General features: G+C 40.1%; 2 protein-coding genes and 1 pseudogene across 2 annotated transcripts; all 3 read right to left on the bottom strand.

Moving 5' to 3' along the window:
• Nucleotides 1-5,052: 5,052 nt before the first annotated feature.
• Nucleotides 5,053-7,278, bottom strand: LOC143602603 (uncharacterized). The gene has a single exon (XM_077079653.1). It carries the CDS (start codon nucleotides 6,878-6,880, stop codon nucleotides 5,186-5,188), a length of 1,695 nt encoding a protein of 564 aa, XP_076935768.1. The 5' UTR covers nucleotides 6,881-7,278; the 3' UTR covers nucleotides 5,053-5,185.
• A 4,637-nt stretch (nucleotides 7,279-11,915) lies between these two features.
• Nucleotides 11,916-13,293, bottom strand: LOC143602612 (zeatin O-glucosyltransferase-like; annotated as a pseudogene).
• Nucleotides 13,294-16,835: 3,542 nt separating this feature from the next.
• On the bottom strand, nucleotides 16,836-18,370 carry LOC143602606 (zeatin O-xylosyltransferase-like). The gene has a single exon (XM_077079655.1). It carries the CDS (start codon nucleotides 17,888-17,890, stop codon nucleotides 16,862-16,864), a length of 1,029 nt encoding a protein of 342 aa, XP_076935770.1. The 5' UTR covers nucleotides 17,891-18,370; the 3' UTR covers nucleotides 16,836-16,861.
• Nucleotides 18,371-27,033: the final 8,663 nt, after the last annotated feature.

Raw genomic sequence — 27,033 nt, 5'->3', positions numbered from 1 at the left:
CACCCCAAATTTTGTGTTACGTGTTTTAACCCACACCAACCCAAATTAAAAGAGGTAGCGTACTCATCTCATTTTCCATACCCGTATACCTCTTGTCATGTCCACCCTTACTCTTCTCCGAGTTCCACAACCCATAAAGTTCGTTCATTGCCACTACTCGAGGTACCATGGCAATGTGCTAGGGTAATAGGGGTACTCGAACTCGCTTGATGGTGAGTATAGTGCCATGCGCATTCTAACAACGTTTTTGTTTAATCTACTGTTTATAGGCGTCAAGTGATGTTTTGAAATGAGGATACGACATCATATTTTATAGGATGACAAAAGCTAAAGAGGGAATAGTTAGGCTGAGGGGTGTGGGGCTTCAACGGGGGCGCTAGAGCCTCTCCGCTCGCGCCCCCAGGCGCTAACACCACACCACCGGGGCGCTAGCGGGGGCGCGAGCACGAAAAATCATGCAGGCGTGAGTGGAATAGCGGCAGAAGAGAGAGTAAAGTGGCATAGGGGAGTGTGCAAAGATCCGTTGGACATATACAAAGAGCCGTTGGGCTCTTATTTAATTAAAAAAAACGTTTTTTCATCTATAAAATACCCCATTTCACCCATATCAATCACAACAACTTCAAAATAAAACCCAAAATCAACCCATCTTCCCAACTTTTTTTTAAAAAAATGGCTGGAAATTGGTATCCAAACCTAGATTCAGATTATATTGACGACGATTTATGGTCGTCACCGCACCAACCGATGTTTTATTCGGAGCCGCAAGAATCATCCGGCTTTCAACCATCCAACACACAACCGTCTCCTAACTTTGTTGTTCCGGAGACACAAGAATCACACGGTGAAGCTACGGGACCAAAAAGACGCGTCCACCGGAAAAAACAACTTGCAACGGACGGGTCGGGACCGGCTTCGACTCCGAGGACGAAACGGAAAACCACTCCGTGGTCATCGGATGAGAAGGAAGCCTTGTGTCGGGCTTGGATAGTCATTTCTGAGGATCGGCGTTGCGGTAATTGTTTTAACGTTTTTAAAAATGATTTTTAATAAAAAAGTTAAATGGAAATCTAATTTATTTATTCATTTTGCAGCCGACTACCAAAAGAGCAAGATTTTTTGGACAAAGGTTAGGGAGACGTTCTATACGCTCGTTGGGAGTACGGAGCGGAACGCCGATATGATTTCGGGTCGGTGGTCCGAAATCAGAAAATTTGTCGGCATGTTTACTAATCTTTTCAACAGGAACAGCGGTCGTATGAGACCAAGTGGCAGTGATGATTTGGCGGTTTACAATTTCATGGTCGAAGAGTGGAAGCAGGAGTGTTTGCGGAGGTATGGGACGGTGAAGACGTGGGACGATTTAAAGTTGTGGGAGAGGTTGAAAATGTGTTCCAAGTGGGTTGAGCTAGTGGCGCCGGACGTTGATGCGGAAGTACGGCCGAAACGGACTAAAACTAGTTCGTCTGGAGCGTATAGCACTTCAATCGGGTCGGATTGCCGCGTTGGATTCGACCTAAACATTGCGGAGGAGGAAACGTCTTCACCGCCGAGGAGGCGGCCATTGGGAAGGGACGCCAAGGGGAAAAAACCGGCTGAGGGGGAAGCCGTAAACATCGCCAATCTTGTTGAATCCCTCAATAAATTCAACAAAACCATGGAGGTGGTCTCTAATGACAGAAAGGAAAAAAGTCGAATGAGAGATTTGGACTTCCTAGTAAGACTTCAATAACCTAAATCCGGTCGATCAATTGCTAATGGAAAAGCAAAAGGAACGTATCCGAAAGAGGTTGATCGAAGAAGACCAAGCCGAAGAATAAGAATAATGTTTTTTTAGTACTTTAATTTTTATTTTATTTTTAGATATTAATGTGTTTTTTTTATTAATGTGTGTTTTTTTTAATAATTTATGAGTTTTTTTAATATTACGTTGTTTGAATATATTTATAAAAAAATAAAAAAAAAATTCGCTGGAGCCCCTCAACACCAGGGTCTGGGGCTCCAACGGGGGCTCCAACACCCCCTTATCCAGTTTCTCTCTCTGCCACACGTCATAATATTATTGGCTGGAGCCCCTACTAAAGTCCCCATTAGAGCCCCCCACACCCCTCAGCCTTAAAAGTCGATATGATTAAAATTAATGTTGGATGGAATAGCATAATCATAAGCAAAAATGATTGATTACAGGAAGGGATTATAATTTTCTTTTTTTTAACGGCCACCAAACAGAGAATTATCTAATTACTCTGTACAAGTTGACCCAATGATAAAATGTCACCGTCAACTGAACCAAACCAGAGAGAGCCGTTAGGTTTCAATACCTTTTAAAAATCAAAATATATTATTTCTACAAGGCTCTAGAGATAAGTATTTGATTGGACGTCACATATCGCCACGTCAGCCATCCATAATATCATATCAGTTACCCAATAATTACCAGTACTTTTTTCCCGCCAAATCCATTTCTTAAAACCCTACCGGAGCGTCTCCATATTAACAAACAATTATTATAAATAATTCATTTTAAGGTTTCATCAACGGCTCGCTTCGGCGGTAGATATTATATTATTATTAGTAGAAGAAGAAATTGGCAGTGGTTTTACACAATTGTAAGTTGTAACAAACCCTAGATCTTATTATGTAAATAAAAAAACTTATATGATGATATAGCAATAGGTGTTTTGATTTGTTACAGTTATAGATTATTATTATTATTATTATTATTATTATTATTATTGAGTCAGTGTCAGTGTGTGATGTTTGTTTCAGTTATGAATGCATATGTCATATGTGGATTGATTACACAAGTTTTTTTCAATTTGGAGTTAAATTTTCAAATTTGTCAAAATTAAACGAGCCGAGCCGAGCCGAGCCGAGCTCAGCTTGTTTTGACTTACGAGAGCTGTGAGTTGTTTTTTCAAGCTCAGGCTCGGCTCGTTTACCGTTTATTAATTGAATTATATGTGTTTTTTAATTAGTTTATATATTTTGAAAAAAAAAATGTTTAACGAGCCTAAGAACGACTTGAGCTCGTGTAGTATAAATGAGCAAAAGCTCCAGCTTGGTTGTGCAGTGTAAAATTAATACATAGTAGTACAAAAAGGAAATGCTTTAAAATATACAAAGCTTGAGATCGGGCTCGATAACTAAACGAGCTTTATTTGAGGCCTAGGCTCGGATCTTGGATCTTTTTGAGCTTTTTATCGATCCAAGCTCAAGTAATTTGTTATTGAGTCATTGTGTGATGTTTATTTCAATTATGATTGTATATGGTCAGAACTAGGGGTGTAAACGAGCCATGCCCAAGCTCTGCTCGTTTTGACTTACGAGAGCTTGAGTTTGAGCTTGGCTAGTGAGTTACTTTTTCAAGCTTGGGCTCGACTCTAATTATTATTTGTTAATTCACTTATATGCATTTTTTATAATTATTTTATATATTTTGAAAAACAACTTTTAACGTGCCTAAGCACGACTCGAACTCGTGTAGTATCTTAAATGAACAAAAGCTCAGATCGAGCTTGGTTGTGCAATGTAAAATTAATATATAGAAGTGTATAGTAGGAAAAACTTAAAAAATACACAAAGTTTGTTAAGGCTTGACGAGCCTAAACGAGCTTCCCATACAAGGGTCGAGCTTGGACTCGATAACTAAACGAGCTTTGTTTAGGCTTGGCTCTCGGCTCGTTTTGAGCTTTTTATTGATCCAAGCTCAAGTAGCTCACGAGTGGCTTGGCTCGTTTGTACCCCTAGTCAGAACGTCGTCCAAATATGGTTCGGCCATTTTGACCAATAATGTAAAAAAGTTTTACCTTTTTTTTGGATAAATAAACGGTCGTCTGAGTGTTTTTTGAACGCTCGTTTGATGACGTGAAATCAGATGGGGATGCACTAGCCTAGTAGCCTGTAGCTATAGCTTGACCCATTTAATAATTATTTGAAATTTTCAGATCAAGTGTTTTAGTAACTTTTGATGAGATTCTAGGCTGAATCCTGCATATGATTTCTGATAACAACAAAACAAACCGGTTGGTCGGGTGGGACTAGCTGGCCAGTTTTAGCTGTTTGACAGTTTCGGTTTTGGCTGTTCGGCAGTTTTGAACATGTTATTTATTATTATAAAACAGTTAGCTTGTATTAAAAAGTCCAAGATAACAATTAACAAACATGGATCATTAATATAATACATATAAATGACCGCACATTCCAAAAATTAAACAAAAATGGTCACTTTGCTTCTATTTGGATGTTTCATTCAGTTTCAATAATTTATGTAGTTAACTAGGCTGCTGCACAGATGTGTATTGTATTATTGTGTAGCCTACAGTTGACTTGTGTTGACTTCAGTTTGAGTTAGTTAGGCCCATGGTTGTACAGTTAGTCATTTGACAGAAATTTGTCTCAAAGTTATTCAAAATTTTCAAATTTTGCATGCACATAAGTTGTTCTGTAATTTATATTTATCTGGTTGAGGCCAACAAAAATAAGGTGTAGAGAAGTTTTAATTGAAAAAAAAGAGACATTATTATAATTTTATAATTATTTTAACTTAGTCTGGCATGTTATATCTGTTTATCAGTTTAAATTCTTTTGCTTTCAATTTTCAATGTACAAAAGAAGCCAATAATAGACAAAGCACATTCAAATTTGGACTTAAATATTACAGATTAGCCTTTTGATCCTGCCTTTGCTCACTATTAATCTGCAATTGCTTGTACCTTTTGTTTGGTGCACTGCTCTATAAAAAGTCTTAGCTGTTATACAGACATTAATCTTCTAGAACAATTTTTATAAAAAGTTTTTGGTGACCATTAGTGATGCTGCAACTTGAATATTATGGAAAATGAAATGATGATAATGATGTTGTTACTTGCTAGCTATCTTCTTTAGTTTCTGTCACCTTTAGAATTTCATATATTAATGCAATAATGTCCACTTGAAAATATGACATGTTCCCCTTGCTTTACAGGATGGCAGTATCAAATACTGAAATACTGATAATGATATATTTCTTCAGCCTCAAGAAACCAAACAAAGGCTTAATCTTGTTATATAAATCTTTGTTGTAATCATATTATTATAGAGAAAGATAACATCATCTAATCTAATGCTCAAACTATAAACATAAACCAAGACATATAACATAATGAGTCAGCATCCTGCTGGCCCAGCCCGGTTACTAACTCGTTTAACTTTGCTTACATGGCGGTAGTGGCGTCCCACATAAGCAAAGATTACGCGCGTAAGCAGCCGACGGGAATATATTAAACGGTCTTCCTTGTGGGATTTCTCCACATAGCTTGTTCGTCCGGAAATTAACATGCCCTAATTTCTTGATCACCAACAACTCACTTGGTATTTTCCCGCCAATTAAATTGTGTGAAATATCCAACCACTTTAAATCTAACAAACTCCCCAAACTCGGTGGAATCATACCCGTTATACGATTCCTCGAAACGTCCAACTTCTTGAGTCCGACTAGCTTCGAGATTGCACTAGGAATCGTCCCCGTGATTTGATTGCTTGACAAGTCAACCGTCTCCAAGAACCGGTCAACACGGCCAGTTGACGCTAACAGCCCCGAGAGCGTGCCCGAGAGTTCGTTCGAGTGGAGGTCCAGTACCGCGAGCCCACTTGGCAACTTGAGTTCAGATAAATTCCCTTTCAGTTGGTTGTTTGACACTTTGACTTTTTGCAAAGTGGACATGTTTTGAAAAAGACTTAATATACCTCCTGTAAAATGGTTGTCAGAAAGGTCTATTGATGTGATTGAATCTGGTTTTGTAAATATTGGTAACAATCCTTTAAGATTACACCCTGCCAAGTTGACAACTTGCAGCTGTCTGGTTGTAATCCACTTTGGAATAGTTCCTAAATTGAACTTATTGTAAGATAAGTCCAAAGACAATAAAGAAGGAACACCATTAGATATTGCATCATTAGGCAAAGGATCAGAAAACAAATTTCTAGATATATTAAGGGACCACAAGTTGGTTAATTGCGAGATGGATTCCGGGAGTCGACCAACGAGCTGGTTGAAGGCTACATTGAGGCTGGCAAGAGACTTGAGCCGCCCTATCCATGGTGGGAGCGAACCGGTCAACAAATTGTTGCTCAATGACAAGTCTACAACCTTATGCAAGTTGGTAAATGATTCGGGTATGGGGCCCGCTAATCGGTTATTAGAAAGGTCAACGTAGACCAAATCTGACAACTGGCCTAAACCACCTGGAATCGGCCCCGATAACATATTGTAACTTAAATCAAGATACTGTAAAGGAGTCAGGTTTCCCAAACCGAGGGTACCCGAGAGTGAGTTTCTTGCTAAGTTTAGGCTTATTAAATTGTTTAACCTTTGGAAAGTGGGCGGGATTGGGCCGGTTAGTTGGTTGCCACTTAATGAAAGTGTTTGGAGTAATGACAATTGGCCTAAACTCGAAGGGATGGTTCCTTCGATTGAATTATCGTCTAAAACAAATTGTGTGAGACGTTTAAGACCCGAAAAACTTAATGGGATTGTACCTGATAGCCTCTTCATACCACTAATAACCAAAATCTCCAAAAACTTTAAATCACCTAAAGTAGGAGAAAGTGTACCCTTCATGTAAATACCACTATCTTTATCAACTGGTCTTTGTAACAACACTTGTGTTACTCTCCCAGTGAGATCACATTGAACACCTTCCCAACCTCCATCACAACAATCTTTACCAACCCAAGAAGACATAATACCAGTAGTATCCTTCAAGACTCTTGCTTTGAACCCAATAAGAGCTGCCCTATCTACTTCATTACATATTTGGGCTTCTGACAACCCAGAGAGATAAACTATGAAAATGATGAAAATGATCAAGATTTTGAAAACCCATTTAGGAATTTGCATTTTGGAAGTGGGTTTGATTTGGTTGGTGGAAAAAATGAGGTTTTGAATGTGAAATTTGATTTGAAAGAATGAAAGGTGATAAAAAAGGTGTCAAAAGGGGGGGGGGGGGGGGGGTATATGGTTTAAATATATTTGGTCACTTCAACAAGAAGGTATGTATAATGATGATAATTGTTAGTGGGGTGATCAAAATGAGTGACAGAGGGAGACCATTATAATATTGTTTTGGAGAATGTCTCCCTTATTTATAGGAACAACAGGGACATGACATCGGAAAGAAGTATGGGGATCACAAGTTGTTATAACATTAGCACCCTCATACTTTAGACAACTTTTAATTTGTGTCTTTGCATGAAGTTTTCGGTCACATTAGTTTCCTTGAGCTGTATCTTTTATCAGGGCTAAGCAAAAATCGAACCATTAATTGAAATTAACCTAAAGCGATTAAAGCTGATTGTTATGGTTAAGCGAATATGATTAATCGACTATTTGGTCATGTAAACCGAACCTTGTATGTTCATGTTTTTTTTTAAATTATATCTCTTTTTCTATCTTGTATACCTCTATTTTCAGCTTTCGAACATTTAAATTTATGTTTCAGTTGTCTATAACGCAGCTTCGAACACTATAACCAAGCTTGGAATCGGTATATTTTAGGTTCAAAACTTCAAAATTGAGCTTAGAAAAACTATGTCTGAACTAATTTCAACTAAAACAAAGAAAAAAAACAAAAAAATACATTGGACAATTAACCGAAACCAACGGTTAATTGACCTTATGGTTAACTGACCATTCAATTATAGTTATGATTAAACAGTCTTTAATAACCAAACATTGGTTATGGTTAAGCCCCTATAATCAAACTGAACCGACTGGAGCTTCATATTCAAATATAGAATGATTGTTTTGGTGTGGGCTTTTGTTGAGAAATATATAAACTTGGGGTTTAAAATGAAATAAAGCAAAAATGGTTGTGAAAAGTAAAAAAATGTTTGAAAAATGAGGTGGAGCTTCACTTTCAATGGATTCACATGTGCTTGATTTCACGAGTACTTCAACTCTCTGTCGTTTTTTGAACGTTGGGAGCGCAATATTTCAAATGCTGGTAGAATAGTTACTTTGTCTATATATGAAAAAAGATGAATCATTAATTATTAATTAGATAGTTACATTTATATAATTATATTATAGTACATTATTATTATTATAATTGGTTTAACCGTTTATGTCAAATACAATAGTGTGCAAACTATATGAGTATAATAGAGACGTGTATATACATTCTGTTGAATGCTAGATCAACGTTGTTGTTTTGTAAACAGGTCAGAATAGAAATGCATCGATTAAAATGATACATAAAACGTACATTTAGAGGCAGATGGACTTGTTCTAGATATGCACAAACATTTGGTTCATGATCCAGTGTTGTTTTGTAAAGTAATCCGCCCAGTAAAGAAAACATTTTTTGCCGTTTTAGACCGGTTTGGGATCCTAGTCGTTAAAACCGATTTGTATTTGGCTTGACGGAAACTGATTTATACCCGGTTGGAAATAGTAGAAAAACTAGTCATTTTTTAAAATGGTCTTGAAGTCCTGTTTATAACCATTTTTTTCATTATTTTTTTTTTCAAATGACACTTTTTTCCCTTTATTTAGTTAATCTATAATATGATCCATTTATGTTTTTTAAACTTAAGGATGTATTGCAACCCTTTTTTTCAATATAAATGAAATAAACCGCTTTCTATCAAGTTTATTGTCGATATAATTCGATGGATTTATAGTTATTCATGCGCATACAAGTTATAACAATAACTGAATTGGTTATCAAATATTATAACCAAACAGTGGGATTTTCAATCGATTATGTTATTTCGATCAAGTGTTTATTGTTGTGTTCAGTTATTCGGTTATGATTTAATGATTTGTGTCACTCATACTAGCTAGGACTCATAAGCCTTCAAATCATGCTAAAGTTCAACTTTGAAACATTCAAATCAGTATCTGAATTAGACATCAACAATATGACACTAATTTCAAAATCTGTTTTGACATTTATAAATTATAATGGCCCCTTTAATATTTATTTACTTTTTTTTTTCGTTTCTAGCCGTTTTAATGGCGTTATTATGCACAAAATGTTTGAAACTTTTCTCTTTATTTGTTTACTTTTACATCAACTAAAATGGCATTGTATTTAAACCACGTTCGAATGTGTTCTTGCAATCAAATTTGATTTTAGACTAATAAAGTTAATCCATGGGGTGAAAATCAAGGTTGTTCCCGAAAATCGAAAATAAACCTTAGGCTGAAACTGAAAAAATTTGGGCCTTAAGTAAAAATGTTTTTTGTATCAGGTTTAAACAATTAAAATTTTAAATTAATTTATTAGGTTATGATTTGGATTGTGTGATTTTTATTTTATTTTATTTTATTGTAAAAATGGACTTAAATAAACATGGGCGGCTCAATCATTTTTAAAGACTTAAAACGAAGTAAAATTCAGGATGAATACGATGCGTGTGGTTATTAATGTGTCAATTTTGGTGTTATATATTTAACCAGATCAAACAGGTAAAAGAAAAGGTTAGCTAGTGTTTTGAGTTGACTTTATGTGTTTTTGCATAACTCTAGTAAACTCAAATGGACAAGGAATGTAATTTTTTTTACAAGTCACCTTATTTATTGAATAGTGGGTAGTGATCGTCATTTGTGATGTATGGGTTAATAGTTACTTGTAACGGTAACATTAACACATACTATAATTCTACAAATATTTAGTTACGTGAGTCACTCGTATATTCTCTCGAGTGTGGAGATTAGGTAGGATTTGTGTTGAATAGTGTGTGCTTCGTCTTTTGGTGCAAACCCTAGGCAAGGGTCATGTACCCGTATTGGTGTAAAATCATTATACATGATTGTCTTCACTCATTATTCTGCGGGTTGAAAAATTATGTGCTTGGAACATGATGAGGCCAAAGAAAAGGGCGTAAATGCTTTAATACCCATGCGTGAGCTTGGTTTAAACCTAAATGTAGGGATAGTTATAGTTAAGGGATGTAAACAACTTGAACCGAGCTTGACGTTAGACAAATTAAGAGTGATTGAGATTTGAGCTAGTGCTTGGCTTGTATCAAGCTAACGTCTACTACTTCATTTTGGATCATCAACAATTTTTAAAGATTTAACTCGGCTATGCTTGTATTCATTTATTTAATATGTAGTAAATTATTTATAAGTATTTATTACATCTTTTATTGTTATATTTAAAAATATACAGTATTTAATATTTTTGTATAATTATCTGTATAATTACGTAATTACGTATTTGTTAATGAACCAACAAACATATTTTGTTTATGAGACAATACGTACATTTAAACTTGTGAGTCTAGTTAAGTTTAGGATGTGAATCTTGGACTCACTCTCGTCCATTATATGAGCTATAATTCAGGTTTGGGCTCGAATGCTAGCTTGTTTATACCGCATTGATTCACAAACTATTAGCTAGCTAGTCAGTTTCAAATAACAAGAATGATACACTTCATTTAGAACTTTAATTATAGTTATAGTAAGCATATTGCAAAAACATCATAACAAAAAATTTATTCTTCTTTCAAAAAAACCTATAAACACTGTATAAATTTAGTTTCAAATTACAGTTTTTTTCTAAACTAAAATTCAAAATTGTCACATGCAGACATACAGTGAATATAATGTAAGATATCTATAAAGACTCAAGAGATTTGACCTTGGACCATGACCCGGTTCCTATCTCTAAATGGGCAGAAAAAAGCCCCAATCAATATCACACCTTTATTTAAGTTGCATGAAATATAACAAATTAGATTTAAAACTAGCAAAAATTCAAAATTAAGCTTGTCCGTTGTGACGTTTGTTTTGTGATAATCGAAATGTAGATAAAAATATACTTCGCGACAATGAATTTGAAAATGCAAAAAACTAACGTCATTGTTAAAACGCATGTTAAAAGATAGAATGGCGAACTTTAAACGAAAAAAAATCAACAAAAAAATATCATATAACCTTTATTTGAATAATGTTCCATTTTCAATAAAGTTTATATAAGGATGCTAAGGGGAAAAAATTTGAACACAATTAATTGCATGTGAAAACCATAGTAACGAATATTGATATCGGTTTCGACAATAATGATACCGGTACCATGTTGTTCAGTCGGAATCGTCTTGGTTCATAATGGTAACTGTACACACCTGAAACCCAACTTAGCACGAAACACCATCACGGTGTGGGCGCCAGGGAAGCCTCGGAGGGTGTGCGAGCCGCACCACCGGCCGGGACACAAACTTTTTTATACACATTGCATATATATATACATATATATGTTTTTTGTGCTAAAATAAGGTTATTTACAATGGTTTATGAGATAATTACATGCTCATAATGGTTTCTGTTTATAATAAATTGATCGATAAAAGTTTTATCATTGTACATTAGCGAATTAAAACTTTTCGTTAAGACCTACGAGCCCTTTTATTTTGGCTCGGCCGAGGTATTTAAATTTCGGAGACAGCCCTGGTGGACGCGAAGGCTTGTGATGTGAGCCTGATATTTTTTAATATTTATTATATTTAATACAATATTTTTTAACATAAATTAGGACTTATATTATAATACTTACAATATTTTATCTCCATTTGAAATCATCATAATTCACATTTCACCAGACCACATGTCCACAACAATATGTTTGAATGTTAAATGTGAAAAACACTCGAAATGCATGTGTGCTCACATTTCACATATCACATATGACACAATGGATGGCATTATTCTTCTTTCTTAAAGATACATAGCACATTTTTTAAAATATTCTTCCAAATTATTCTCTTTTAAATGGAAACAAAAATGTCACAACTCACATTAAATGAATGTGACACCTATATTTAAATTGCTTATACTTCATAATATAGCATTTCAAATGCTTTTAGAATCCATAAAACAAGTTTTCAAGAAAAAAAAAAAACACTTCATTTTGCTTGTTTCTTATAATCTATGAACATATATAAGAAATGAATGAATCCATTTCTCTACTACGTACACCCCATTCCGCCACCGATTCCTTCACTTCGCCGCACAATTTCTCCGCCCTTCGCCTCATCTCCGCCCCATCCTCCGAAGCCATTAGCCTCTTAACGGCATCAGAAACTACATTAGCCTTCACCAACTCATGTCTATGCTCCCAATTCTTCACCGCAATGCCAATTCCAAGAATATCCGTTATTAAAAACACATTTCTCGGTTGATCAGAGTGCATTGGCCACGTGACCATTGGTACTCCCATAGACATACTCTCCATACTTGAGTTCCACCCATAGTGACTCATAAACCCGCCCGTCGCAAAATGTCCCAATACCTCCAATTGTGGGGCCCACGACCTCTCGACCAACCCACGACCCCTCACTCTCTCTTCAAACCCATCTGGCAAGTCAACCTCTCTCTCTTCAAAACCAACCGTGTCTGCAATCCGAACCACCCACAAAAACCTTTGTCCGCTTCTCTCTAACCTGAGCGCTAACTCCCTAATTTGTTCTTTGCTAAATGTAGTCGTCGTCCCAAAAGACACATAAATAACCGAATTTGTTGGTTGCTTGTCAAGCCATTGCAAGCATTTGTTACGGCTCGTTGAATCCGTCGTGTCAGACGAAATCCGGACCAGGTTAAACGGTCCTAGTGCCCATATCTTCTTTTTCCCGCCACTCTCCGCTTTCTCTAAATATTCAATAAATTTCCCTTAGATTACACTTGAAGAATCGTATAATTCCCCAACGTAAATATTCATATGAGATTGTTGAAGAGTTAGGAACTTAATAAAATCCGGACTAGAAAGCCCGTCTTTAGACGGAAGTTTTTCCATCAGTTCCCACTCAACTGGGAACAGTCCACCACCAACTTTCTACCAGAGTCCACAGGCTCTGTAAAAAGCTGGTGGCGCATGGAAAAGATAAGTTTCCGCATTTGGTATCAATACAACATCCTGAACAACGTAAGACATGAGAAGGTCATGTATTACAACGACCTTCTTAGCTTTTTGTGCGAGAGATGACACGAGGTTGGTCGTTGGATGGCGGAGATGAACCGTGGAGTCGAATAAGGGTTGGAGGTGGGTGGGGAATGGGATGGGTGGGTGGGGTGGTGGGGAGATGAAGGGAGGGGTTGGGAATTGATGAAATTGGATTCTGGTGCTATCGGCAGAGATCTGGTGGCGAGAGTGGAGTTGACGGATACAGTCAGGGGACTTGTACAAGGAGGTTGTAGGACGAGACGAGGCGGGAGAGGTGGAGGAGTTGGGTGAGGTGGCCTTGTGCCACCAATGGCACCATTACTACCACCACATTGGTTGCTAGAAAGTTTGTTTTATTGCCGGACATGTTTTATAATTATTGAAACCGGGTTGAATTAATGGTTGATGATAGACATAATAAATGTTTTTATGAAATTATATGAAAGTGACCATAGACCATTAACTTATTTATTTTCTATCAAAATAGTCTTTGTCTTGCTTACACTGCGGCCACGTGGCTTAATATCTACCGATTCTAATGCCTGCTTTGTCCTTTGTGTCACATGTACTACAAACACCCAATTAGAAAACAGAAAAAGGAAAAAAACAATAGAAAAATAAAAATCTTTTTTAACTAAAAAAAACAATATAAATTTTATCTAACTTTGGAGTACGTCGTCGTGCCGATCTTATAGAATGTTAAAAGTCATAAATCATATAAATATATGGTTGTCAAAAATTTGTGTTCAAAAAATTGTCTATTGATACGACCAGTATAAGCATATACGGCATGTATAAGGGCTATACAAGACACTACAAATAATGACAGATAAACTTCCGACACACGTTTCAGGTGCTATACGACCGTATAGCCCTATACGAACCGTATAGAGAAAAAAATAGCGTGGGAGAATCTCTAGTGATGTGGGAGAATTCTAAGCCCTTCATAAAAGGTCCTTTTTGAAAAAAAGAAAAAAGAAATGATAAGTTTAGCTTTTAATAATGTAATAACAATACTATTTAATCCTCACTTGTGGCCTAAAGGTAAGAGTTTGAGTTTTGGGTTATCTAGTGAATACCCAAGTCTGATCTTCACTCGTGCCACTTTTGGCGGTAAATGGCAATGTAGGATTTGAGTTAGGTTTAGAAAGAAAAAGCCATGTCTTTTCATTAATAATAACTAATCTATATCTTCTATATATAAAGCATGAGTGAGGGACCTCTTAAATTTTAAGAGGTAACAAACTCAATGTTTCATGTACAACACAAAATGCATCAAAAATATAAAAATTAAGGGTAATTAAGTCTTTCATCTATTTAAAATATACTTATAACTTTGGTCCCTCAACTTCACTACCTTTTTTATAAATTTAGATAATAGTTACACATATGCCCCCTAATTCAAAACCAACTACCCCTCGACTTTTTAATGGTTATATCTTTTCACACGTTAATATTTTTCTTAAAATAACTACATCATAAAAATGAGTATTTTATTCTCTTTAATTTGAGTATGGTATTGCTATAGTTTTTTAATTTTTAAAAGTTAACATGTTACGCGATTACCGTGTAGAACTGGTAGCAGGTCGGGTCAGGTGAGCTTGGGTCATTTGTAAAAGTGGAATAGGGTCAGAATACGTCGATACAAGAAAAATGGTTAATTTGGTTCGGGTTCGAGTAGATAGCGGCCAGGTCAGACCAATGTCGAGTCGGAACGGGTTTAGGGCCAAAACGGGTTGGTTTACAAAAGTGATTTATTTGAATTACTGTATATTTCGGGTTTGCTACTTGATTTTCGTCGCTGGTTACGCAGATGTCGTTGCTTACATGTACCGAGGCCGATAAACGCGTGATCAGCACCACGTAACGCACATAACCAAATCTTGGTAAGCGCTCAACATAGCGCCATGCAGCGATAATCGTTATGCATTACACGCGTGGTGTTGGTTAAGCATGTTTTAATGGCAGTAACGTGCATTCCGGGCCGATTATGTGTGTTCAATCTTCGATTACACGCAACTGGCTTTGCACGCGTTACGTGTCAAATTTCGGGCTACATGTGCACAATTTCATCAGATGACGTATGTACTGATACATACTATACGTTCAATGTCGAGTTACGTGCACACCCCGCTGCATTGCGCGGATACTCAGCTAGTTTTATTATAAAATAAACGTTTAAAACTTGGTAAGGAAATAACTATATAAATAGAAAATTCTAAACACACCAAAAAACCAAAAGGTTACATCTAAGTATTTAACTATATATAAACTTATAAATAATGATAATAATTACTAATATTTGTCATGTTAATAAGTTGGTTGTGATTTAATGGTAGAGCACTCACTTTATAAGTGAGAGGTAGGGGGTTCAAACCTCACTATCACCAACTTATATGGGAGATATGAGGGATAACCCTGGCTTGCCAGGGTTCGAATCCTTATCTCACCCGGTTTTACCGGCTCCTCGCTGTCGTGCCGTTTGGCGGGCGTGAGGGTCGGGTTTATCCTGTGAATCCCTTAATAGGTGGACCGCTAGGGCTCCGTCCGTCCGGACTAGTGGCCGGCTCAGGCTACCTTTAGCCAATGGCGGCCGCGTACGCAGTACCCGACGTTACTTAGTTGGCCGTTAAAAAAAATTGTCATGCTAAACTGCTAATTAAAATATTGAAAAATGTTTAATTGTGTTAACATTTAATATGTAACTTAACATGTAATATTATGTGGTATCACTATCACATGAAACATATTCTTAATTGATGTGGTAAAAAAAGAGAAATAAATTAAAATATGTGGAAGAAAATTTATTGTTTTATGAATCGATACTTATACTTCATATTTTTGCAAATTAATTCTTTCGTAACTTTTAATATAAACGTGTAAATATATCTTTTATATTGACACTTTTAATTTCCTCGCGTTGATAGATGTGGAGCTACTTAACTGAGTTCAACATTTTATGCATTGTATTGTTACGACTTTAAAATTTATCAATGTAGTTTAAAAGATTAAGTTTTGTAATTCTAAAAGGGTAGCGACATAACTTGTTGCCTGTTTCTCTTCAGTTTCGATATAAACTCGAAGCAACGTAATATAATAAGCACAATTTCAATGTAATCGATAGTCTTTTAACATAGTCAACAAAGACATGATTAAGTCTTCGTCTTCGTTTATTCTTCTTTTCTAGAAACCCAAAGTACACTAAATATTCCTCCAAATTGCTATTTTCTAACTAGAAACAAAAAAGTCACGTTAAATGAATATGACATAAAACGTCATCTTTAACGGGCCAAAAAACCGAAGAAGGGCCCAATCAACATTACTCATTTATTTATTTTTTATTACGGTTTTTTAGAAAATGGCGACATTCTTCTAGTGTTAGGCTACCGTACTGTTTCAGAGTTTGACTTGGGCGTTCTCTTGGGAATCGTATCGTCAGTTGTCACTTGCCAATCGTGCGTGCCACTACAATAGCAGAATTCTCTGATGAACACACGGTGGGACTAAAACCCGGGTGGGATCGGAATTCGAACTTACAACCTCACGATGCCTAGCTCAAATCATTCATTGTTAATATCTACCGAAAATGCCACAACCGAAGATCAAACTTATGTTTTCATTAAAAAACTCAAACCCGCTATCACGAGGCGAAAAGTGACCTACATAATATATTACACATTTATCAAACTTGTTTATACTTTATATATTATACCCCCTTTCATATTGGAAAAAAAAAATCACTTTTAATCCGTATGGTTGGTATACTTTTCTAATAATAATATTTAATAGAGCGCAGCCAACTTTGAAACTATATTTTTATTAATTCTTTTTCTATTATTTAATTTTCCAACTAAAACTTTTAATTTAACTAATAGAAAAATCTACTATGGACATAACGTGACTTTTTTTTACCTTACTGCGGATGCCCTAATAATCTATGAACAAATATAAGAAATGAACGAATCCATTTCCCTACAACGTACACCACCTTCCGCCACCGATTCCTTCACTTCACCACCCAATTTCACCGCCCTTCGCCTTATCTTCGCCCCTTCCTCTGAAGCCATTAGTCTATTAACAACATCTGCTATCACATTAGCCTTCACCAACTCATTTCTCCTCTCCCAATTTTTAACGGCAATACCAATTCTAATAACATCCGTTATTAAAAATGCATTTCTTGGCTGGTCAGAGTGCATTGGCCACGTGGCCATTGGCACTCCCATAGATATACTCTCCATACTCGAGTTCCATCCACAATGGCTCATAAACCCACCCGTCGCAGAATGCTCCAAAATTTCCAACTGTGGGGCCCACGATCGCTCTATCAACCCGCGACCCCTCACTATCTCTTCAAACCCATTTGGCAACTCAATCTTCCTCTCCTCAGACCCAACTGAGTTGCTCGTGTCTGCGACACGAACCACCCAAATAAACCTTTGCCCACTTCTCTCCAACCCGAGCGCTAACTCCCTAATTTGTTCGTCACTAAAGGTTGTCGTCGTCCCAAAAGACACATACATAACCGAATTTTCAGGTTGATTGTCTAGCCATTGCAAGCATTTGTGACGACTCGTTGAATCCGTCCCGTTAGATGAAATCTCGATCGGGTTTAACGGTCCAACAGCCCATATCTTCTTTTTTCCGTTAATCTCATCTTTCTCTAAATATTCAATAAATTCGCCTTCGATTACTCTTGAAGAATCATACAACTCTCCCACATGAGAACCCAAGTGGGCCTGTTGAACCTCCAGGAGTTTTCTAAACTCCTGGCTGAAAACTCCGTCTTTCGGCGGAAGTTTCTCCATCAGTTCCCGTTCAACCGGGAACGGTCGGTTGACCGAGAACTGTCCGCCTCCGGCTTTCTCCCAGAGTACACAGGCTCGGTAGAAAGCCGGAGGCGGCTGAAACACAAACGTTTCAGCGTTGGTTAATGTCTTAACGTCCTGAACGACGTAAGACATTAACACGTCATGTATTACAACCACCTTCTTAACTCTCAACGAAAGTCATAGTAAGAAGGTGGTTGTAGGGTGACGAAGGTGAAGACTGGAGTCGAATAATGATTGGAGGTGGGTAGGGAAGTGGGATGATGGGCCGGGTGGTGGGGAAATGAAAGGAGGGGTTGGGAATTCATGGAAGTGGATTCTGGTGCGGTCGGTTGAGATCTGGTGGCGAGTTTCGAGTTGATGAATGCAACCTGGGGTGGTGATGAAGTGTATGGGGATGTCATAGGATGCGATGAGGCGGGATAGGTGGAGGAGTTGGGTTAAGTGGCCTTGCGCGACGAATGGTACTATTACTACTACTAGCTCGGTTGCCGGAATGGTTTTCCGGTTGCTGGTCATTTTTTGTATTTTGTTTTGGTACTTATGAAGTGAACAAATGAAGATAAGAGTTTGAGTGACGATGATATATATTGATATATGGATACATGAACTGAGCCCTACGAGGCTACGATAGCATATGTTTTTTTTATAGATGAAAGCCCATTAATATTCATTAAGTTTAGCAGCCCACTTCCAAGCAAACCGGCCCATAAACAAACAGAAGCTCATATATAAGGGCGGACGGTATCGGTAATCTCAGTTTCATACCAGATTATATAATCAAGTGAGTCTATACATGACCCCATCTCTAGTGACGAAACTTGGACGGAAACGTGGAGTTGGAGGGGGGGTGTGGAGGTTCAAATTTTCAGACGAAAACGGGTGAATTAACAATTTTTGGACGGAATAAAATAATAAAAGAAATTAATTGTATTTAACATGGTTTAATTAAAACTCTTAGTTTGAAAACAAAAAAAATAAGGTCAGATTTATGTAAATTTAATTTGATGTACTTTTTTGCTTTTTGGGGATGCTCTCCGATTTGTGGAGATAGCTCGTGGGTGTTTAGTTTCTCTTGTTGGCGTTTTGGCTGCGTATAAAAGTTTTAGTTTGAAAAAAAATTCAGGTGACCATATACGTGGGCTTATTCGTCCATACAAAATAAATTAATTTTGTTAATTCTTTTATATAAGGATTTGTGAAGCTTTTGCATGATTATAAGAAATTACTGGTTGAATAATCTTTGTATGGATTAAATTTGACATAACTTAAGGTTGTACACTGTAGGTCTAGGTGGCATTGGTCAATCTTTTTAAAGTAACATAATGTCCACTTTATAACTTATGACCTAATAGTTGAATATGCTATGTAGTATGCACTGTATAAACTATAAACAGTTAAAAACTCACCATTTGTGAATATTCTCAAGATACTTGTATTTTAAAACCGCCCGGGAACATCGCCCCATGGCCTTAGCATCGGTTCAAGGAGGGATGAAGAGGGAGAGGTCGTCATAGGAGTCGTTGCCCAACCTTTTAATAAACAGATTAAAGCGTTAATAAAAGAACCAAATTAATGCGCATTTTTTTCCCTACAAACACATCAACAATTTAAATATATTATCTATGTTTTTTACGATTTTTTTTCTCACTTGGTTTTATTTTGTAATAATTTTAATATTTAATGAAATGCAGTTTCTTCTAAAATTGCATTTTATTTATTATTAAAAAAAGTATTTTTGTTATTTACATAAAAAAATAGTAGAGAAGCTAAATGACCATTGTAATGCTTTAGCGAGTTGAAGATTATTAGGGAGTGTAATGAGATACCGACGTGAAAGAAAGAGGGTGAAAGTCTTAAAAATGCTAGGGAAGTTTTGGACGCCACATCCCACGAAAAAACACTAATCGACCCCGGGCAGATTACGGATAATCTGGGGGTTAAATAGATGTTTCCCACGAGGGTTAGTTCCGGCAAAGATGGTTGTTCTTCTGATGACCTGCAAAACAGACACCGTGAGCTCGTCACTGAGAATGGGGGGTACCTCCTTGTAACCACCCTCCGGCGTGAGAATCAGACTAGATTGCTCTTGAATATAAGTGTATATTAAGAGAAATGACTAGAGCAGATATCAGATAATATATGAAGATATAAGATAATGATACCGTTCCAAGGTGTTGGAGTATTTATAGCCGAAGGTAGGTTTCCAAGCAGGTACAGCCGGCTGAATAGTATTCCTGTTCTACCAACCGTGGGCTACGCACGTGCCATGCTGGTGGTTGGTGGGTAGGCAGCGGCTGATAGTGACCAGGCCGGCTGTGTACTATTCCTTTTCCACCAACTGCACGCTATGCACGTGCTACGACAGGTTGGTGAGTAGGCAGCGGCTGATAGTGACATTAAGTAGTAGAGCGTGCTGCTCGTCGTACTGTTGTCAGTGAGCTATCGCAGCTTTGGTCAGATCTTTTGTCCATACCTTGGCAGGTACAGTACAAAAGATCCTCCAGTAGCGTACGGACTGGCTCATTTGGGCGTGAGTTTTCCCGGCTTTGGGCGGGAGTATTCCCGGCTTGCTCACTCCTTCTTCAGGTGACATCGCTGAATTATTTAAGAGTTAGTGCCTTGTGCGTGTAGCCTTGCTGCACGGGTAGCCTTCCCTGATGGCTAGTATCCGTTGCTGCGGGAACAGGCGGAGTACGTCGACCATTGGGAGGCTTTTCCTGCGGGAACAGCTTGCGTACTGCGCGTAAGGACGTCACGTCTCTGAGCATGGTGGGTCCTGCGGATCCAGTTGGTTTTTGCGCAGACGTCCCTCTTCACGGTGAGTTGCGAGTTTAGTCTTTGCGCAGACGTCCCTCTTGAAGGTGAGTCTTGCGGGTTCAACTGCGCAGACGTCCCTCTTTGAGGTGAGTCTTGCGGGTCCAACTGGGCTCTGCTGGGACTTACCTCTTCAAGTCCCCCCAGTCCAATGTTCTTCTCATGAATTGTTAATAAGTGAGGTGAACTTTTGGACTTAAGCAAGGGGTTTTGAAAAGGGTTTAGTTTTAAGGTTCTCCGCAGGGATTCTTCCCGCGGGTTTCCTAATGTCACGTGCAGAATTTCCCACTGTTCTGCTTGATCTTTGGGTATGATGCGGGTAGGTGTGTAACCTCCTCGCAAGTCGGGAGCGTTGAGTTTCACTTGTGTAGATTCTCCACGGGGTTTTGGTAGTTTTAAACATAGTGATCAATTATGTTAAACAACCAATTCCATCTTGGAGCTTCCAACAATCTAGTTCTCAACGTTCCCGCTATGCGGGGGTGTTATATCCCTTTCCGCAAGCATGGCCTAGAAGATCCTTCTTGGTTTCAATTCCCTGCGGAGTGCTAAGTATGTGAAGGGTTTCGCCTTGACACTGTACCCGCACTCGCCTTATAGTTACTTTACTTCCAAGGTATTCCTGGCTTCAATTCCCTGCGAGTGCTAAGTATGTGAAGGGTTTTGTCTTGACACTGTACCCGCACCCGTCTTATAGTTACTTGGTTGCCGAGGTATTCTTGGCTTCAATTCCCTGCAGGTGCTAAGTATGTGAAGGGTTTTGCCTTGACACTGTACCCGCACCTGTCTTATAGTTACTTGGTTGCCAAGGTAAGGGGTATAGTCCCGCTTACTTTTGAATCTTTGTGACTTGCGTTATAAACGTTACATGACTTGCGCATGCATTTTTTAGTTTATTTTAGCAATTTTCCCAGTGTTTTGAATAAGTTAACCGTTCGACGCGCGGTTGTCAATAGGTTAGTGTTCAGTTTCCTCTATCATGATTGTGCGGGTAGGACCGTCACTTTCATTTAGTGGGATGACCAATCTTCACCTATAACTGACCTGCGTGAAGGTTTGCCGTTTTTTGTGTTTATGCGGGTTTTGCCGCCGTCCACACGCAACGACTTCTTTCCATATTTATGCGGTGAATACCGGCATACCGTCCGGAAAGTTTATGTGTAAATGTAAAGCGATCAACACAATGTGAAAGGAGGATCATTTCCATTAGAAGTGGCTCCAGGCCGTTTCTTTATAAATTTGGAATTGATCTACATGTAACACTTGCGTAATTGAGCTCCATTCCATGTTCTTGGGATGGGGGTGCCATCGAGCCTTTCGAGCCGGTATGCGCCCTTTCCCAAAACTTCTTTGATAATGTATGGCCCTTCCCAGACAGGGGTCAGCTTTCCTGGGCGTTCTTGGTTCGAAGCCTCGTTGTTACGCAGTATGTAGTCTCCGACATTGAAGTTGCAGAGTTTTACCCGCGTGTTGTAGTACTTTTGCATCTGTCGCTTGTAGTTCTCTTCACGCGCTGCGGCTAAGTCTCTGCGTTCCTCGGTTAGCATAAGGTCTAACCGTCTTTCCGCATCATTGTCTGGTTGAATCAAGACCCTTGGTGAGGGTAGACCAATTTCGACCGGGACCATGGCTTCAGTGCCATAAGTGAGGCTGAACGGGGTTTCTCCCGTACTTGCCTTTTTCATTGTTCTATGTGCCCAAAGGACGTGTGGAACTTCGTCAACCCAGCCGGATATGTGTTCCAACAGTCTTCTCTTTATGCCGTCGACGATGCTCCTATTTGCTCTTTCCACCTCACCATTACCCTGCGGGTGCGCCAATGAGGTAAAGGTGTGGGTGATTTGAAGTTCTTTCAGCCACTGTTGTAGCTTCTTGTCAGGAAAGTTGGTGCCGTTATCGCTCACCAAATTCTGTGGAAGCCCGAAACGACAAATAATAAATTCCCAAATGAATTTTTTGATATGTTTTGCTGTCGTTTGGGCTAAGGGTTTTGCTTCTATCCACTTGGTGAAGTAGTCGATGGCGACCACTAGAAACTAGACGTTCCCTGCTGCTGTGGGAAATGGGTCTGTCACGTCGATGGCCCACTTCTGAAATGGCCATGAAGAGGTAACTGGAACAAGTTCGTTCTTCGGGCGATGCGTGTTAGGTGCGTAGAGTTGGCAAGACCTACAATTTCTGATGTATGCCAGTGCATCCGTATGCATCCCTGGCCAAAAGTATCCCGCGTTGTTTAGCTTAGCTAGAACTGCGCGTGGACCTGCGTGTATCCCATAGATGCCTTCGTGTACTTCCCTTAGTAGGTAGTCGGCATCTTGGTCGTCAACGCATCTGAGGAGTGGGCCAAGAAAGTTACGTCTGTAAAGGATGTCATCGATGAGTTGATACTTCAGTGCTTTACAGCGTAGTTTTCTTGCCTGTGTTTTCGACTCTGGTAGTATACCCGCCGCAAGGTAATTTATTATTGGTGTCATCCACGTTTCCGTGCCGGTTTGGATGACACAGACTTCCTTGTGTGGGACTGATGGTGCTCCAAGGAGTTCAATGCGGATGTCCTTTCCCAAGTGGGTGAAAGCCAATGACGCAAGCTTGCTTAACGCATCCGCAGATTTGTTTTCGCTACGCTTGACGTGTATGACTTTACAATCGTTAAAATCGCGCATGAGGGTTTTTGCTTGAGCGAGGTACAGGGCCATTGTGTCGTTCACGGCCGTGTACGTCCCGTTTATCTGATTGGCTACTAACATGGAATCCACGTGGGCTTCCAAGTTCTTTACTCCCATCTTACGCGCAATCCTCAGCCCGGCCAAGAATGCTTCATACTCCGCTTCGTTATTTGTACTTGGAAAATCCAGTCGAATAGCGTAAGTGTATTCTTGGCCCGCTGGGTTGGTTAGTTTTAACCCTGCGCCTGAGCCCTCGTTGCTGGCTGCTCCATCAGTGTAGAGTCGCCAGACATCATCGATGTCCTGTGCTGGAGAGGGTTGAGCCTCGTCCTGGCACTCTTTCTCCCGCGAGGCGGGGACTTCTGCAATAAAGTCGGCCAAGACCTGGCCTTTTATGGCTGGCCTCGGCTTATACTTTATCGCGTATTCTCCCAATTCTATTGCCCATTTGGCTAGGCGTCCCGACAGTTCGGGTTTGCTTAAAACGTTTGCAAGTTTGAAGTTGGTGAGAATGGTAATTGGGTGACCTTGGAAATATCGTCTTAGCCTGTACAAGTGCTAAGACTAATTTTTCCAGGGTAGAGTACCGGGTTTCGACGTCTGTTAGGAGACGGCTAACATAGTAGATTGGCATCTGGATGCCTTTTCGCTCGACTAGCAGGACGGCCCCGGTTGCTCAATCTGTGGCGGAGAGGTATAGGATTAATTCCTCTCCCGCTTCTGGTGCTGTGAGCGTTGGGAGTTCGATCAAACGTGACCGAATTTCCTGAAAAGCTGCTTCCGCTTCTGGTGTCCAGCGGAAGTGCGTTTTCTTTAAACAGTTTCTCAGCGTTGACACGAATGGGAACGACCTATCCGCATGGTTTGCCAAAAAGCGGTTAAGTACGACTAGGCGTCCATTCAGTGTCTGAGCTTGCTTGATGGTAGTAGGTGATTCCATTTTGATAATCGCTTCGACCTTTTCAGGGTTCGCTCTGAAGCCATCTTTAGTAACAATGACTCCTAAGAACTTCCCTTCTTCCATCCCAAAGGAACACTTGCTCGGGTTGAGCTTCATGTTTATCTTTCTGAGTGTGTTGAATGTTTCTTCGATGTCTTTCAACATCGTTTCTGGGTCAAGGCTTTTGATGACCAGGTCATCCATGTAGACTTCCAAGTTCCTCCCAATTTGGGCATGAAACTCTTTGTCCATCAGGCGTTGGTATGTGGACCCGGCATTCTTAAGTCCGAATGGCATCATTTGATAACAAAATGTGCCATCGGGCGTCCGAAATGCGGTTTTGTCCTGATCGTCAACGGCCATGTGGATTTGATGGTACCCTTTATACGCATCAAGGAAGCATTTAAGGCGTAACGGTGCTAGCGAATCTACCTTAAGATCAATTTCGGGTAACGGGTAACAATCTTTGGGGCATGCTTTGTTCAAGTCTTTGAAATCTATGCACATGCGCCATTGTTTGCTAGACTTCGGTACCATGACGGGATTTGCAACCCATGTTTGATATCTGCTGACGCGTACGATGCCCGCGTCAAGGAGTTCCTTGACTTGGGTTCTACACGCGTTAGCTTGTTCCGCCCCCATTACTCTGCGCTTTTGTATGACCGGCGTAAAAGCCGGGTCACACTTGAGCTTATGCTCTGCCTTACTTCGAGGTACCCAGTCATGTCAGTTGGTTTCCATGCGAAGATGTCAGCGTTTTTCTGTAGTAAGCGTTTGAGTAAGGTGCGCGTAGGATCAGTGACTGTTGGGCCAATGGTAACCGCCTGGTCGGGGTATTTGCCATTGAAGGCCCATTCTTCTGGTTCGGTGATGGTTGGTTTAGCCATATTTGGTTTGGGTGTTGATGAGACAGATGCGATGCATACCTGGGGAATACCGGTGACCATCGCTACGCCCTCAGCTGTTGGCCATCCCATCATGCCGTGGACTGAAGATACCATGGCATTGAATTTTGCCATCCCGTCTCTCCCGAAGAGAATGTCGTATGTGTGGTGTGGCTTCCTCATTACGACAAAGTCCACGTCTTCTGTGCGGGAGTGTTTCCCGTCTGTGAGAATGACGGGGAAGGATAGGATACCCAGGGGGTGTTTGTGCTGCCGTCAAACCCTTCTATCGAGGCGTAGACCGTTTCCAGACGTTCTTTGTCTTCGTCGTCTAGCTTGTCGAAGAACTGCCTGTACATAACTGTTGACGAGGCGCCGTTGTCAACAAGAGTGCGGGAAGTGATGTAGTGCCCCAGCTGGCTTTTGATGACGATATGGCCTTCTTTGCTGGGTCCTCCTAGCACTCGCGGGAAGCGCACCTCAGCTTCCTTCCATGCGCATGGTTCTGTCGTCCGTCTTTTTCTTCCTCTGATGTTACTATGAACCATGTGGATGCTGATGTCAATGGGCTTTCGTCCGTTGCTTTCGTATCGGTTGTCATTCTTCCTTCCATTCTTGATTGATGCCACAAGGTGTGTAAGTTTTCCATCCTTGACGAATGATTCAACAATATCCCTCAAGGATGTACACTTCTCCGTGGTGTGACCCTTTGTCCCGTGGAAGTCACAGTATTTGCCCTGATCCGCGTCAGGTCGGTGCCGGACCGTTGGAGCTTTTGGCCATGGGAGTTTCTCAGTAGCAAATATCTCCGTGACGTTTTTGGTGAGCGTCGTCCACCGGGGGTGTCGGCTTGATGGGTGCGTGTTATCCCTTCCGCCTACTAAAGAGCGAGAGCTGGATGAGGTGTCAAAGTTTACCCTTGACTGCCAAATGCCTAGCTTCCTCTTTTTGTTTTGCCAGGCGGTCCGGACGTTGTTTTCTCTAGTCCTCTGCGTGTAGAGGTTTGTACTCTCGGGCGGATCCCCACCCAGTTGCTTCTCTGTTTCGGCAAAGCCCTTGGCCGCCGTCATGATGGCATCCCACGTGGATGGCATGCCGTCTTTACCCGTCAACGTGCGGATAAGCTTTGGGTATTCGGCGCCCTGGATGAAAGCGGCGCGAACAAGATCTTCGCTTATAGCGCCCAGACTCAGCTTTTTCGAGTTGAAGCGAGTGATGAAGTCTAGTAAAGATTCATCCTCCTCTCTAACACAGTTGAGGATCGTCCACTGCTCTTCAGTATATTTCCGCTGTTGACTGAAGTGTTGGCTGAACTTGTGTTGGAAGTCCGCCCAATCGTAGATGTGGTGGACCGGTAGACGGTCAAACCACGCTCTAGCCGCTCCAACCAGCGTCATCTGGAACATATAACACCACGTGGGTTCCGTCCAGTTGCTGACGGTTGCCCCCGCTATGAATCTGTTCAGGTGATCGTCTGGGTCGGATATACCATCATAAGTGCCGATGTTAGGCATCTGCTTGGCACTCTTCAGGGCGATTGCTTCCGCAATGTCCCTTGCAAATTTGGACGTTCCTGCATTTGCAGCAGTTGGTCTAAAGGTTTTGGAGAAGTCACGTGGGTTTCCCCCCGCGTTCCTTTGTTTGAAGGTTTTTCCAAAATTCCTTGTTGGTTGGAAGTCCGTTTCGTTACGCTTCCCTTTCGCCCTATGGCGAGGGTTTGCGTCACTGTCGGATTCCTCCCGATCATCGTCCGAGGACTCGCACTCATTGCTCATGTTGAGCTGTTGTCGAGTGCTTCCGAATTCGTCAGCTTGTTGGATGGAACGTAAGCGTTCGTCCAACTCAGCTTGGAATTCTTTCTGACGTGCTTCCGCCCACACTTTAACTTGATCAAGTGTTTGGCGGGGGAACCTCGTCTGTCGTCTTTCCGCCTGGGTATCAATGAATCCCAGGGGATGATTGTTTACTGCA

This window comes from Bidens hawaiensis, unplaced genomic scaffold, assembly GCF_021521415.1.
Source record: "Bidens hawaiensis isolate Kalapana, Puna unplaced genomic scaffold, B.hawaiensis_p1.1 tig00059197_1, whole genome shotgun sequence".
Lineage (NCBI taxonomy): Eukaryota > Viridiplantae > Streptophyta > Magnoliopsida > Asterales > Asteraceae > Bidens > Bidens hawaiensis.
This window is presented reverse-complemented; position numbering and strand designations above follow the sequence as displayed.